The sequence below is a fragment of the Petaurus breviceps genome, unplaced genomic scaffold (assembly GCF_028583685.1).
Source record: "Petaurus breviceps papuanus isolate PSGF00001 unplaced genomic scaffold, PetGlider_PUasm1.0 90895, whole genome shotgun sequence".
Lineage (NCBI taxonomy): Eukaryota > Metazoa > Chordata > Mammalia > Diprotodontia > Petauridae > Petaurus > Petaurus breviceps.
Window position 1 is genome coordinate 36,871,530 of NW_027187372.1, and position 13,844 is coordinate 36,885,373.

The following is a 13,844-nucleotide window of genomic DNA, read 5'->3' on the forward strand; positions in this document are numbered from 1 at the left end:
CACACAGCTAGTGTCTGAGGCTGGATTTGAACTCAGGTCCCCCTGCCTCTAGGTCCAGCGCTCTAGCCACTGCTACCGATAATCCACAAAAAGATCAAGCCCTGATTTTTATTTAGCATTTTCTTATTCCTAAAGTGCAAACTCCACTGATAACGGAACCAGCCGCCTGGCTGCGCACACCCCTGAACCACACAGAGATCCAGCGCTACAGGTCCTGCGCAGGCGCACACCAATAGGAGCGAGGCGGGGCTGAGGGAGGGAGAGGAGGTGCCAACGCCCACCTCGCGTTCCAGGTATTAGCTGTCCGCCAGGGGAAGACAGCGATAATCGGAGAACGCCGCGTGCCCGTCGCCCTGTCGCAAGGTGGCGCCGCGCGTGCTTTACGGCAGCCTCGCTTCCGCAGCCGTAAAGCAACGGAGGCGATTGCACGTGGGTACGCTGAAAAGATCCGTTTCCTGCTTGGAAGAGGTGGAGGGAAACTTGTAGCGATGGGGAAACGGAGAAACCGAAGCCGAAGCCAGAGCCAGGTGCTGAATAACCTCAGTAAGAAGCAGAAGAAGCATCTGCGGGACTTCGGGGAGGAGCACCCGTTCTACGACAGGTCCGGCCGGGGTCCCAGAAGTGGGTTTTTCTTGCAGGCACTCCCCTCCCTCTCTGCTTTTTTTCCCTAGGAGGACCTTCAGGTCCTTCCGGGAGAGGTGACAGACTGTTTGCAGGCTGGCTTTTATGGTATTTCCCCTCACGCAGGCTGGCCTTTAGCCTGTCTTGGTGTTACAAGCACAGGATTTACTTTCCGCCCCCGCCTCCGAGGCTTTGGCCGGGCCGGTTCCCATGCTTGAAATGTTTTTCCTCCTTAGGTCAGATTAACGTGATCCCGAGCTTGCTGCAGATTAGTTTATTCGCTGTCCCACCAGTAGGCCGCTTCTCATCCCCCCCGTTTGTCAGTCCTTTTCCTCCAGTCCCAGGAATTGTTTTGCATTTGCTGTCTGTGTTGTTTGGTGGGACTGGCGTGGCGTGGTATATCCGGAGCTTGGCTCGAATCGAGGACGGTCTGGGTTCAAGTACCCCTCTGACAGACTCTTAGCAGTGTCAGTCGGGAGGCACTTAGGAGGTGTCTTCTGTGTCCCAGGCACTGTGCCAAGCGCTAGCATTGTAAAGAAAGGTAAAAGCAGCCCCTGCTCTCAAGGAGCTCACATTCTAACGAGGGAGGAAACGTGCAGACAGCCTATACATAAACGAGCTATGTATGAGATAAATAGGAAATAATCCGCAGAGGGAAGGCTTCCTCTGGAAGATGGGGGTTTAGCTGACATTTGAAGGAAGCCAGGGCAGCCCTGTCCAATCGCCCAACCTCTCACTTGGCAGAGGCAGCTTTCTAAGGCTGGGCAAACCTGCCCTGGTGGTGGGATTTCCTCAGGGTAGTGATCCTTAGACTGATGAAATCCGAGGTCCCATCCCAGGCCCCACAGACTTCCTGTCCTTTTGTGGTTGCTTTTTTTTTTTTTTTTTGCTCCTGTAGAATGTAAGTTTCTTAAAGACTTCCGTATCCTCTAATACTATGCCTGGCACTGTGTAAGCACCAGTAAATATTTAATAGGAGTAGGATAGGAAAAGTATGAGCTTTTACTCAAAGCAGTTTGTACTTGCTTCTGAGAAATTTATGTATGGGAAAGGTGCCCAGCTGGCAGCCAGGAGACCTGGTCCAGAGGCTCCTTTCAGCTTGGGGGGGGGGGGAGGGAGAGGAGGGAGGTAAGAATACCAGCAAGACATTGTACTAGGTGCTGGTGATATAACAACAAAAATAAAGATGCCCCTCTCCTCAAGGAACTTGCATTTTTGTTGGGCAGGGACTCAAGCACTTTGATCTGAACTGTCAAAGGTCTCTTACTCTTATGAACTTCTCATCAGGCATTTTATGTACCTCTTCTATTGTGCTTATCACACATTGCCTTGTAAATAAATTGGGGCCACTGTATTAGAGTATTATTTATTCAGTAAAAGGGCCAGTTCTCTCCTTTTTCTCATCCCTCATTTGTTGATAATTGTTAGAATCTTATGTCAGCTATCTTTTTGCAGGGTTTCTGGAAAAGAAGCAAAGCCTCAAATCTGCAAGCTGGTAATGCTCTTTAACTTTTTAGAGATAAGTATAGACTTGGTTACCGGGATTTTTTTTTTTGGTTTGCGTTCTTGTTATTTTAATGATTACATAGCAAGGATTGATATAGTTTGGCTGTGTTCATCCACATGAGAAAGACCAACTGGATATCTGTTACCTAGATTTCTACGTACAGTTGGTTGACCACTCTATAGAACTAGGCCAAAGTTAGGTATGTCTGGGGCAGACAGTTCAAATGAACCAGAGGAGAGGATTGGCCTGCTTTGCTTTCAGGAAATTTCAAAGCTCTTTTACTGACCCTATGTTTTTATGAAACCAAAGACTGTTAAAAAATCATAACATTTTACCAGTGTCTCTGAATTGCAACCTGACATGGAACATCATTGCCTCCAAAGAATTAAAAATTGGTATCACACGGGTGACAAGGAAGAGGTGCATGGAAGGTGTGAACAGAAAATCACACCTGACTAATGCAAAACTCTAGAGAACAGCAGGTGATGTCCTTTAAGGCATCTGTTATTAAGAGAGAGAAGGTTGCTGTGTAACCTTGAGCAAGTTACTTAACCCCGATTGATTATTAAAAAAAAAAAAAGAGAGAGAGAGAGAGAAGGTGGGTGGGCCATGTGGTAAGAGCTAGCAATGACAGGTGACAGCCAGAGTGTTCCACCAGTGCCCTTGAGATGTCATGAGAAAGTGAACAGCACTTGGCAGGTTGGTGGTGAGCTCTTGGGAAGAACCTGGCCCTGAATTACACAGGATGGACAGCCATGGTGGGTGGAGATCTGCATCGTTGGAGGGGATTTTCAAGCAGTGAGATCATAGGTTCATGAGAATATGCTTGTGGGATATATTTTGAAATACAAAGACTCCCTCGGTTTTTGGAGATTGGTTTTGAAACCGGCCCGTGTAGCCTGGCAGGTCTTCTAAAAGGCAGCGAATCAGCTTCCTGACCACTGACATTGAAGGGACAGAGAAATGATAGGAGTGTGTGTGTGTATGTGGTGGATTTTGAACTAGAATTATTTTGTTGTAATATAATTTCCTGCTGAATGCTGCTTTAAAAGGAGGCCATTATCTGGGGCATGAGAATTTAGTCTTAATGAGATTTATTTGACTAATCTTTTGAGCCAATTTCACCTCTTTAGCTTGGGAAAAATGTGAAGCTGGAAGGCTCCTAACTCTTCAGAATAGGAATTTTACAGGTTTGGTTCTGGGTTAGGTGAGTTCAGGATGGTCACACCTGTAGGAGAGTGCCAGCTAGCTAGACCTGAACCTGTTACACTGGTCTTTCAGATCAGTTTTTGGCCTAGTGTGGGATAGCATAAGATAACAGTGAAAACAATGTCATTTTGTTTCTTATCAAAGACTCTTTGAGAAAACAATAGACCTCTTGCCAAGCCTCTACTCTCATAGGTCCAACTCTGTAACTTCGGAAAAATCTCTAAACTTGAGTTTTCTCAGTTGTAATATAAAGGTAATGTTTACACTACTTGCCTCATGGGGACATTCTGCAGAAGATTTCATAATCCTCAATGTGATTTTGTGACTGTTGTTATTACTGTTTTTAATGTTTTAAAAAACGTTTTATTTTTCCTTTTAGTCAGAAAATTCAGATCATTCAAGTTCAGAGAGTGATTCAGACAGTGAACCAGAAAAGATCTCTGAATACCACAAGTTACTTGCCACCCTGAAGAATGTTTCAGAGGAGGAAGAAGAAGAGGAGGAGGAAGATGAAGAGGAGGAAGAAAGCACTGTAGAAGAAGAGGCAGATGTGGAGAGTGAAGGAGACCATAGTGACAGCAGTTTGGAAGAGGAGGAAGAAGAGGAGGAACAGAAAGGAAATAGGGGAGGTAGGTATCTTTGAGTGGGTCAAAATTTGTCAGCCCTGGGGACCCAGGTGAACAGAGACATAGGACGTATATTGATAGGAGGTTGGGCCAATGGATGGGTAATGTGCATGGAAGGTGTAAGGGAAGGAAATCTTGTCCTGGGGAGCTCTCATTTTAGTGGAGAAGGGAGGAAACCCCTAGGTTAGAAAAGAACACGTGGCCATAAAAATAAATTAAAACTCATTCTAAGAAACATTTAAAATCCAAACTTACTTTGTGTAAAAGTGTGTGATATTTATCAGAGGGGTCCTAAGTGCTTAGAGATAGCTAGGGTTGATTGTGGACAGCTTTATAGGTTAGGTATGTATTCACACCTGAAAGAATTTTGGTTTTACTCAGACATATTTGTGACTTTTTGCTTTGTGTCTTAGTGCTTGTTTTCCTAACAGTCCAAGGTTTTACATTTCCCATTTTCTATTATCTTGCATGTCATGTCATTATTTGAGAAAAGTAATTATCTTCAAAGGCTGTCTTTTGAAGTCTTGGATACAAATCCATTAGCCTAACTGTACTAGGAATTTGTGCATCTTGTTTTCTGTGCCTGAGTCTCCTCAGTCAGTTAGCAAACATCTATTAAGGATTTCTAGGCCCTGGGGAGATAAAGACAGAATGAATACTCTTTACTTGAGGAGTTTACATGCTGTCCTCAAAAATAATCCATTGAGAGGATGAGTTCTTAGCCATCTTCTGAATTCATACTGTCAGTAAATTAGCATTTATTAAAAGCTTATTGTATGCCAGGCACTGAAAGTACAAAAGCAAAAACAGCTCTTGTACTCAAGGAGCTCACATCATAATGGGGGGAGCAATATGTAATATACTTGGTATATACAAAATATATACAGCATACATCGGTAGTAATCAAAGAAGGAAGGCACTAGCAACAGAGAGGGGGAGGACGTGAGAGTACAGGCCTGGGAAGGGCCTCCTCCAAAAAGCAGAATTTGAACTGAGCCTTGATGAGGCAGAGGGAGAGCCTGCCAGGTGTGGAAGACAGCCAGTGCAAAGGAGCACAGAGTGGGTGGAGGGGACCAGAGTGTAAGAGGAAGGGGCCAGGCTGTGAATGGCTTTCAGAGCCAAACAAAGGGGTATACATTTGGCCCTCAAGATAATAGGGAGCTGGAGTGTATTGAGTGGGGAGAGTGATGGGTTGACAAGGTCAGAGAGATCAAGCAGGTCTCTATCATCAGGGATCATGAGTTTTTTGTTTTAATATATCACAATAGGGAAAGAGGTCGATGTGGCCCCATCTGATCCCGAGGATAAAGATGGGGAAGCAGCTTCCCAACAGACAGCTGCTGAGGATGAATTCACAGATATGAAACACGAATCAGAATTCAGCCTGGAAACCAATTTCCTAGAGGAGAGTGGAGACCGCAAGACCCTTCAGAAGGATGGCAGCTCAGCTGTGCAAGCCTCAGAAGGTGAGAGCTGAATGCTTTGGCCTTTGGCAGCAGAAACGAGTGGGGGCCAGTCAGTGCGGGTGAGGATCGAATGGGCTGCTGGGCTATTTGGCTGCAAGCTTCATGAGGTCCAGCTCTTTTCTTCCTGACCTGTGTTCATTGAAATGGGGAACTCTTTGAAGAAACTCCTTCCACCAGTACACATCAGCAGCTCCCTCCTGAATTATAGGCAGCCCTGTGAGGGGCGATGAGGCTTAGTTACCGAGAGTTGCAGAACCAGTACATGTTGAGACTTGGGACTTGAACCCAGGTCACTTTGCCTCTCCAAGGCGACTCTAAGGCCCCCTGTGCTAACTCGGTAGCACTTAGTTCTGGACACAGTCTGAAACCCAGGGGAGTTGACTACCCTAAGATATTTTTTTTTTAAGCAATTGGGGTTAAGTAACTTGCTCAAGGTTACACAGCCAGTTATTTCTGGGTGTGGTGCTAAGTATCTGAGCCCAGATTTGATCCCCAGGTCATCCCAACACTGGAGCCGGTGCTCTTACTCGCTGAGCCACCTGGCAGCTCCTCCCCTAAGATATTTTGTGTGGCCTGTGGCTGGCCAAATAGAACATTGGAAACATCTGGGCCACGGAAACATAGCAGGACTGCAGTCTGGGATCATAGGATTTGGAGCAGGAAGCAGCCTTAGGGATAACCTAGGACCACTGCCTCCCTTGTTTGACATGATGGAAAACTGAGGCAGTGTGCTCATAGTCTCATAGGCAGTGAAAGACAGGACTGGATTCGAACCTAGGGCCTCTAACCCCAAATCTAGCATCTGTTCCATATGTTATGTCACTTTTGGTGTCTTACTACCTCACTGTTCTTGTTGGAAGTTCTGGGTTCAGTGACTTTGAGCAGCGGGTTTGTGCTCATGCTTTATGTTCTTTTAAAGTTCATGTCAGCCCTCTGTGCTGCTGCTACTGCTGCTGTTACCTCCTGAATGCTTATTTCTCTTAACAAAGATTCCTTAACCTGGTTAGTCAGGACAAAGGACTGCATGATATGCAGGCTGCTGGATTTAACCTTACAGGTTTGAAATCCCTGGTTTAGAACATGGCCAGAATTAGAGAGAAAATTTAGATTCTGTCCCTTGTGGGCCATTTCATGTTGTCATTTTGCACATCCTCATTCTACAGCACCCCTGTCCATTCTGGCCAGCCATCTGCCAAGAGGAGAGATTGACATCTAGTAGTTGAGAGAATTGGGTGGGTGACCAAGCCATCCTAATGTGCGAAAACTATTTACAGCACCCATCCTACAAGTGAGCCACTGGTAGTTGTATTGGTCAATTGAAGGCAGGATATTTATTTTGAGAAACTATGAACCTGTCATAGTCACAATAACTGACTTTAAAGTTTGTCAGGTGTTTTACATACATTATCTCCCTTGAGCCTCTAGGCACTCCTGTGAAGTGGATTTTAGAGTTACTATTGTACCTGTTTTACAGAGGAGGAAACTAGAGCTCAAGAGAGCTTTACTGTCTTATCTGTGGTCTCTTAGCTACTATATGTGAGAGGCAGGGTTTGAATTCCTGGCTCCCAAGTCCAGTGTTCTTCTGCTGTGTCTCCACTATTTCTATGACCTATGGTATTTATTAATTTCTTGAGGGGACTAATCATGATTGTTTTTGCGACAGATCCATTTCTACAACACATGAGCAAAGAACTGAAAGAAAAAGAAATCCAGGCTGTCACCACAAACCCCAAAATTACCCAGCAATTAAAAGTAAGTACAACTGGTCATTGAAGCTATGAGCCAAGACAAGCTTGATATGAACCTGTGTAGGCTTCCATTTTCAGAGTTGACGTTGAGTGACCTGTCAATTTTAATATCACATTGATAACTCACAGTAGCAAAGACTGTCATAGTTAAAACATTTTTAGGAGATTTGGAAGAGTGCACAGTTAAAGAAGGTAAAGGTGTTGTTAGAAAGTTCTGGCCATCTCTCTGGCTTAGGGAAACCCGGAATGAAGGCTCCCTGCGTGGATGTCAGAGGTGGACCTGGGAAAGTCTTCTCATCCCGACCAGCTCCTCTCACCTCACCCCACTTTGTCACTCCCGGGTGAGAACAAGCTTGGTTTACCCCCTTAGTCTTCTGCTATGTATCCCCTGTCAGTCAACACAACTCCACTCCTGCTTCTGAACTGTGTATTCTTTTACATCTGCACATTACCATCTCTACACTGAATATTTATAATAGTTATTTGAAATAAGTTCAGCTCCAGACTGTTTTAGTGTCGGAGAGTTTCTTCTCTCCTTTATTCCCTTCATTTATGCTAAAATAAAGAAATAACTTTAGGGGCGGCCAGGTAGCACAGCGAGTAAGAGTACCGGCTCCAGTGTTGAGAAGACCTGGAGATCGAATCCCGCGCTCAGACACTTAGCACCCACCCAGAAACACCTGGCCGTGTAACCTTGAGCAAGTTACTTAACCCCAATTGCTTAGGGGTGGCCAGGTGGCTCAGCGAGTAAGAGCACCGGCTCCAGTGTCGGGATGACCTGGATCAAATCCGGGCTCAGATACTCAGCACCACACCCAGAAATAATAACTGGCTGTGTAACCTTGAGCAAGTTACTTAACCCCAATTGCTTTAAAAAAAAAAAAGAAATAACTTTAGAACAGAGGAAGCATGATGTAGTGTAGAATGAAGAGCCAGCCTTGAAATCAGGATGACTTATCCAGGCAGTCTTTGGTCCTAACACAACTGTTGTCTTCTTTCTTCCTCAGTGGCCAACTCTGGGTCAAGTCGTTTTTTCAACTCAGTTTCATACGCTGGAGACATTTAAGCCTCCAAAGGACATTGACTTGATGACGCTTCATCTCCAGAAACCCTTGGATTCTACATGGCCCAAAATAAACGACCAGTTCCTCTCTGGTCCCCCAAAACCAAATGGGCCCTTCTCCCCTCTACAGAAAGAGCTCTTCTCAATTATGAACTCATACCAAGACTTGTTATACCCAGAAAGGACAGCACTGGGGAATGGGGAAGAGATCCGTCATGTGTACTGCCTTCATGCCATGAACCATGTTCTCAAAGCCAATTCCCAGGTGCTCATCAATAATAGCAAACGACGAGATAAAAAACCAAAGGCAGGTGATGATGACGATGCCTTCAGGGACCAGGGTCTCACTCGACCCAAGGTAAGAGGGAGCCCAGCCTCCCAGAGGGAAGCTTTAGGACTTTTTCTTTAAATAGATTTTTATTGTTGTCTTCGGTTTTTACGTTACCTACATTTCCCCCTGTATCTATCTCCATATTACCCCTCAGTCGTCACTTATCCAACATAATCATTTCAAAATTCATTATTTATTTTTTAATATTCATTTAAAAAATTTTGAGTTCTAAATTCTCTCCCACCCTTCCCCAACCCCCTTAAAAGGCAATTAATATGGTATCAATTATACATGTGAAATCATAGCAAAATATTTCCATATTAACCATATTACAAATATGGTTTGTAATAAAATAAAAAAATAAAGAAAATGAGAAAATTATATTTCAATTGCACTCAGTTCATCAGCTTTCTCTCTGGAGGTAGATGGCATTTTTTTTTTATCATTGAGTTCTTTTATTGTCTTGTATCATTGTATTGATCAGCTTAGCTAAGTCTTTCATAGTTGATCTTCCTTAAAATATTACTGTTAACTGCATACAGAGATCTCCCAGTTCTTTAGCTTCACTTTGCATCAGTTCTTCTTGGTCTTCTTAAGTGTTTCTGAAACTGTCCCCTTCGACATTTCTTATAGCACAGTAGTACTCCACAATTGCATGCTGTTCAGCCATTCCCCAGTTGATGGGCATCCCCTCAATTTCCAATTCTTTGCCTCCACAAAAAGAACTACTAGAAATATTTTTATACATACAGGCTTCTTTCTTTTTGATGTCTTTGAGGAACAGACCTAGTAATGGTATTTCTGGGTCAAAGGTTACACTTTTACAGCTCTTTGGACATAGTTCCAAATTGTTCTCCAGAATTGTTAGGTCAATTCAAAATGCCACCAACAATGCATTATTGGAGCTTTTCCCTCATCCTCTCTAGAAGGTGTCTTTTCTGATAGATGTGAGGTGGTACCTCAGAGTCATTTTAATTTGCCCTTCTCTGATCAATAGTGATTTAGAAGCTTTTTTCATGTGACTATTGCTAGCTTTGATTTTCTTCTTCTGAAAACTGCCTGGTCATATTCTTTGGCCATTTATCATTTGAGGAATGTCTCTTTATTTTTATAAATTTGACCCACTTTACTATATATTTGAGAAATGAGGCCTTTATCAAAGAAACCTGATATAAATTTTTTGATAAAACTACATTGTCTATGGTACCTTTTTTAGCAAAATGTAGTTTTCCTGATTATCTCTTTTAATTAGGTCAGTTTTTGCTTTGTCTGAGTTCATGAAGTGCCTTTTTTATTTCAACTGAAACATAATAAGTTCTACTCCAGCCCCTTACTTTAACTCTTTGCATATCTTTATATTTTAAGTATGTGTCTTGTAAGCAACATATTGTTGGATTCTGGTTTCTAATCCATTCTGCAGTCTGCTTCTGTTTTATGGGTATCCCTTTCACTTTCACAGTTATGATTAACTAACTGTGTATTTCCTTCCATCTTATTTTCTAATGTTTATTCTTCTCTGTTTTTATCCTGTCCCTCCTCAAAAGTCTATTTTGCTTCTGACCACTGCTTCCCTTAAATTTCCCTCCTTTTTATCATCCCTGACCACTCTCCTTTCTCTTATGCCCTTCTCTCCTTTTTCCCTTTTTGATAAGATAGATTTCTATATCTAGCTGAGTGTGTGTGTGTATGTGTGTAGATATAAATATATTCTTACCTTTTTGAATCAGTTCTGATAAGAGTGATGTTCAGGTGTTGCCCACTTCTACCCCTTCTCCCCTCAAATTTTCCCTTCCACTGTAAAAGCTCTTTCTTCTGCACCACTTTTGTGTGAAATAATTTTCCCTATTTCTCTTTTCTCCCCTCTCCCAGTGCATCCCTTTTTCTCACTCTATTTTTTTGGGGAGAGTATATCAACACAATTAGCTTACACCCATGCCATTTGTCTATGTAAACTGCTTCTAACTTCAGTAATGACAGAATTCTTAGGAGTTACATGTATCTTCTCATGTAGAATGTAAGCAATTTAACCTTATTGAGGCCTTATTCTCTTTCATACTTACTTTTTTATGCTTCTCTTGAGTCTTGTGTTTTCTAGTCCACTCTGGTCTTTTCGTTGGGAATGTTGGAAAATTCATTATTTCATTAAACATCCTTTATTTTCTGGAAGGATTCTATTCAGTTTGCTGGATAGGTTTGTTCTTGGTTGTAATCCTAGCTTGAGGCAGCTAGATGGTGCAGTGGATAAAACTACAAGCTTGGAGTTGAGGAGACCTGAGTTGAGATGCAGCCTCAGACTCTTACTAGCTGTGTGACCCTGGGCAAGTTGCTTCACCCTGGTTGTCTTAATTTCCTCTTCTGTCAAATGAGCTGGAGAAGGAAATGGCAAATCACTCCAGTCTGTTTGCTAAGAAACTCCCAAGTGGGATCATGAAGAGTTGGATGTGACTAATCAACAAAACAAATACTAGCCCCTTTGCTTTCTGGAATATCATATTTTAGTCCCTCTACTTTAATGTGGAAACTGTTAAATCTGACTGTGGCTTCACAGTATTTGAATGATTTCTTTCTGGCTACTTGCAGTATTTTCTTCGTGACTTGGGAGCTCTGGAATTTGGCTACACTATTCCTGGGAGTTTTCATTTTGGGATCTCTTTCAGAAGGTGATCAGTGGATATTTTCAATTTCTGCTTTACCCTCTGTATCTAAGATAGCAGGACAGTTTTCCTTTATGATTTCGTGAGGTATGATGCCTACTCCCTTTTAAAAAAAGTCTTAATTTTTTTTAGGTAGTCCAGTTCTTAAATTAACTCTTTCTATTTTCCAAGTCACTTGTTTTTCCAGTGAGATATTTCACATTTTTGTATCATCCTTTTAACTTTGTTTTAATGTTTCTTGATGTCTGATGGAGTCATTAGCTTCCACTTGCCCAGTTCTAGTTTTTGAGGAATTTCCTTCCTTCCTTCCTTCCTGCCTGCCTGCCTACACCTCCTCTTCTATTTGACCAGTTGTTTTTTAAGAGTCCTTCTCGTTTTTTTGTGTCTCTTTTTCCAATCTTTTAATTCTCCTTTTGTAATTTTCTTGCATCACTCTCATTTCTTTCCCCAGTTTTTCTTCTACTCTTTCTTTTTTTTTTTGAAGAGGGGAAGGTAGGGCACTTGGGGCTAAGTAACTTTCCCAAGGTCAGGAAGGAAGGGTCCTTACTCCCTTGTAGCTGCAAGCACTAGTGCTCCTTTGGCCCAGGAACTGTGACCAGGGCTCTTGTTCTCTTGTGACTGATTACAGACACTCATTTCCACCCCAGAACTTTGACCCAGAACTGTTTAGGGGCAGTAGATTTTCCAGTCACTGCCAGCTGCACCCAGTCCCCAAAAAAGGTCCACTTTAATCTCTTTCTGACCAGTTGTCTGACCCTTTTACTCTCTCTGGACTAGGAGCTTTCAAAGCTGCTGCTGGTGGTGTTGCCTCCTACAATGTAGTTTTTTTAAGACAAAAAAAAAAAACTCAGCAAAACTAATTAACACGTCAAAAAAGGCTAACATTTTTCTGCAATATTCCCAACCTATCGATAACTCCTTCTGCAAAGGAATGAGGGAGGTATCTTCTTATAGATCTTTTTGGGGACCTAGCTGAATCGTGCCAAAGATGCTGTGATATTGGGTCAGACCAGAAGTTCTTACCGTATCCAGCTCAGTATTTTGTGTCTGACCCGGTACCAGGGTGTGTTCTGGGAGAGTGAGTTCATGCCCTCCATGATGCCATAGAGAAGTGGAAAAGATGTACTTTGAATTTTGCTTCCCACTTTCCTTTAGTAATCTCGTATGAATTGTAGAATGTAGAAGGTCATCTGGTCCAGCCTCCTCATTTCCCTGGTGATTATCACTCAGTGAGTGATTTAAAGCTGACCAACACATCAGCAGGTGCACAGTGTGACCTTGGCACCTTTGGTGCCACCTCCTGAGGGCACAAGGCTGGAGAGAAGTTAAATGCCTGGCCTGCTGTCGCTCATCCAGTTTGTAAAAGAGATAGGCCCATAACACAGATTTCCTCCCCTCCCCAACCCTGTCTTTCCCCTTTGCCAAGCTCATCCAAACTCAATTTATTGAAGTCCCAAAATAGTTCTTGTTTTTATTTCTACTAAAGGTACCTCCTCCTGCAGGCTTAAAGCTTCACTCCACCCAGTGGTAATATTGGGGAATTTGGCTAACAAGTCTGTTTACTCTCCATACTGTTTTAAGAATTTAAAAAAAAAGTTAGATCATGTCTTCTCTCAGACCTTCTAGGCTTGCCGTGGTGTGTGAATTTATTGGGACAAAATAAAATAATTAAATTTATAGCCATAAAATAAAAATAAACATTATAGTTTTTTCTGTTAAAATTTTTAAAAAATATCCAGTATATCTCCCTTTTGCTACAGTCACTCATTTTACACAGTTTTGCATTGAATTCACAAGATTCTGGTATTCTTTCATAAAACTACATTTCTGTCACATAAGATACTAAGCATACATTTGACAAACAATCCATTTTTCCAATGCCAGCCTCAGTTATAACCCATAGATTTTCAATGAGAAAGACAGTGAAGTGGTGCAGCAGTTTGACTTCTGGGCCTGGAGTCTGGAAGAACTGAGTTCAAAGTCAGATGACTGTGTGACCCTGGGTAAGTCACTTTACCCATACCTTAGTTTCCTCATCTATAAAATGAGACTAATAGCATTTACCTCCCAGAGCTGTTGTGAGTATCAAATGAGATAATAATTGTAAAGCATTTAGCATAGTGCCTGGCACATAGTGAGTACTATATAAATGTTTGCTGTCATCATCATCACCAGTTACTGGGCCCTTGAGGCATGTTTATTTTTGGTACTGTCTGGACAATTCTGCTTCTCAGCATATCAGTATGTTTATGAGTTCAGCATTCCTGCATTTCAGGGGAACCCGACTTCCAGGTTCACTGGAAGCAAAAACCTCAAGCGGTCTTTTGAGGTTGACTTTTGAAAGTCTGACACCGATTTTCCTAGATCTTAGAGGCTCCTGGACTTCTGACAATTGTTTTGGTGTTCTTGTGAATGAAAAAGCAAGTTTCATCCGTACTTTTTTCTCAGTCTTCAGTACTGTAGTCTCTGTATTTTCTTACCTGAGTAAGAAATTTTTTTCTTCATAGTAACCTTTACCAGTTGTTTTGTTTTATTTTATATTTTTAAATACTGATGTTCTCCCAGTTCTTGCAATTCTGAGAAGCCTACACTGTGTCTGTTTGGGACCCAATTGTAATT

General features: G+C 42.4%; 1 protein-coding gene across 1 annotated transcript in view; it reads left to right on the plus strand.

Annotated features, from left to right (window-relative positions):
* Positions 1-375: 375 nt before the first annotated feature.
* UTP25 (UTP25 small subunit processome component) overlaps positions 376-13,844 on the plus strand; it is a 45,255-nt gene continuing 31,786 nt past the window's right edge. The window contains exons 1-6 of the mRNA XM_069074776.1: positions 376-601; positions 2,077-2,116; positions 3,717-3,966; positions 5,232-5,429; positions 7,093-7,181; positions 8,185-8,598. Of these exons, the coding sequence (XP_068930877.1) occupies positions 489-601; positions 2,077-2,116; positions 3,717-3,966; positions 5,232-5,429; positions 7,093-7,181; positions 8,185-8,598 (1,104 nt within the window). The 5' untranslated portion in view covers positions 376-488. The remainder of the gene's footprint in view (positions 602-2,076; positions 2,117-3,716; positions 3,967-5,231; positions 5,430-7,092; positions 7,182-8,184; positions 8,599-13,844) is intronic.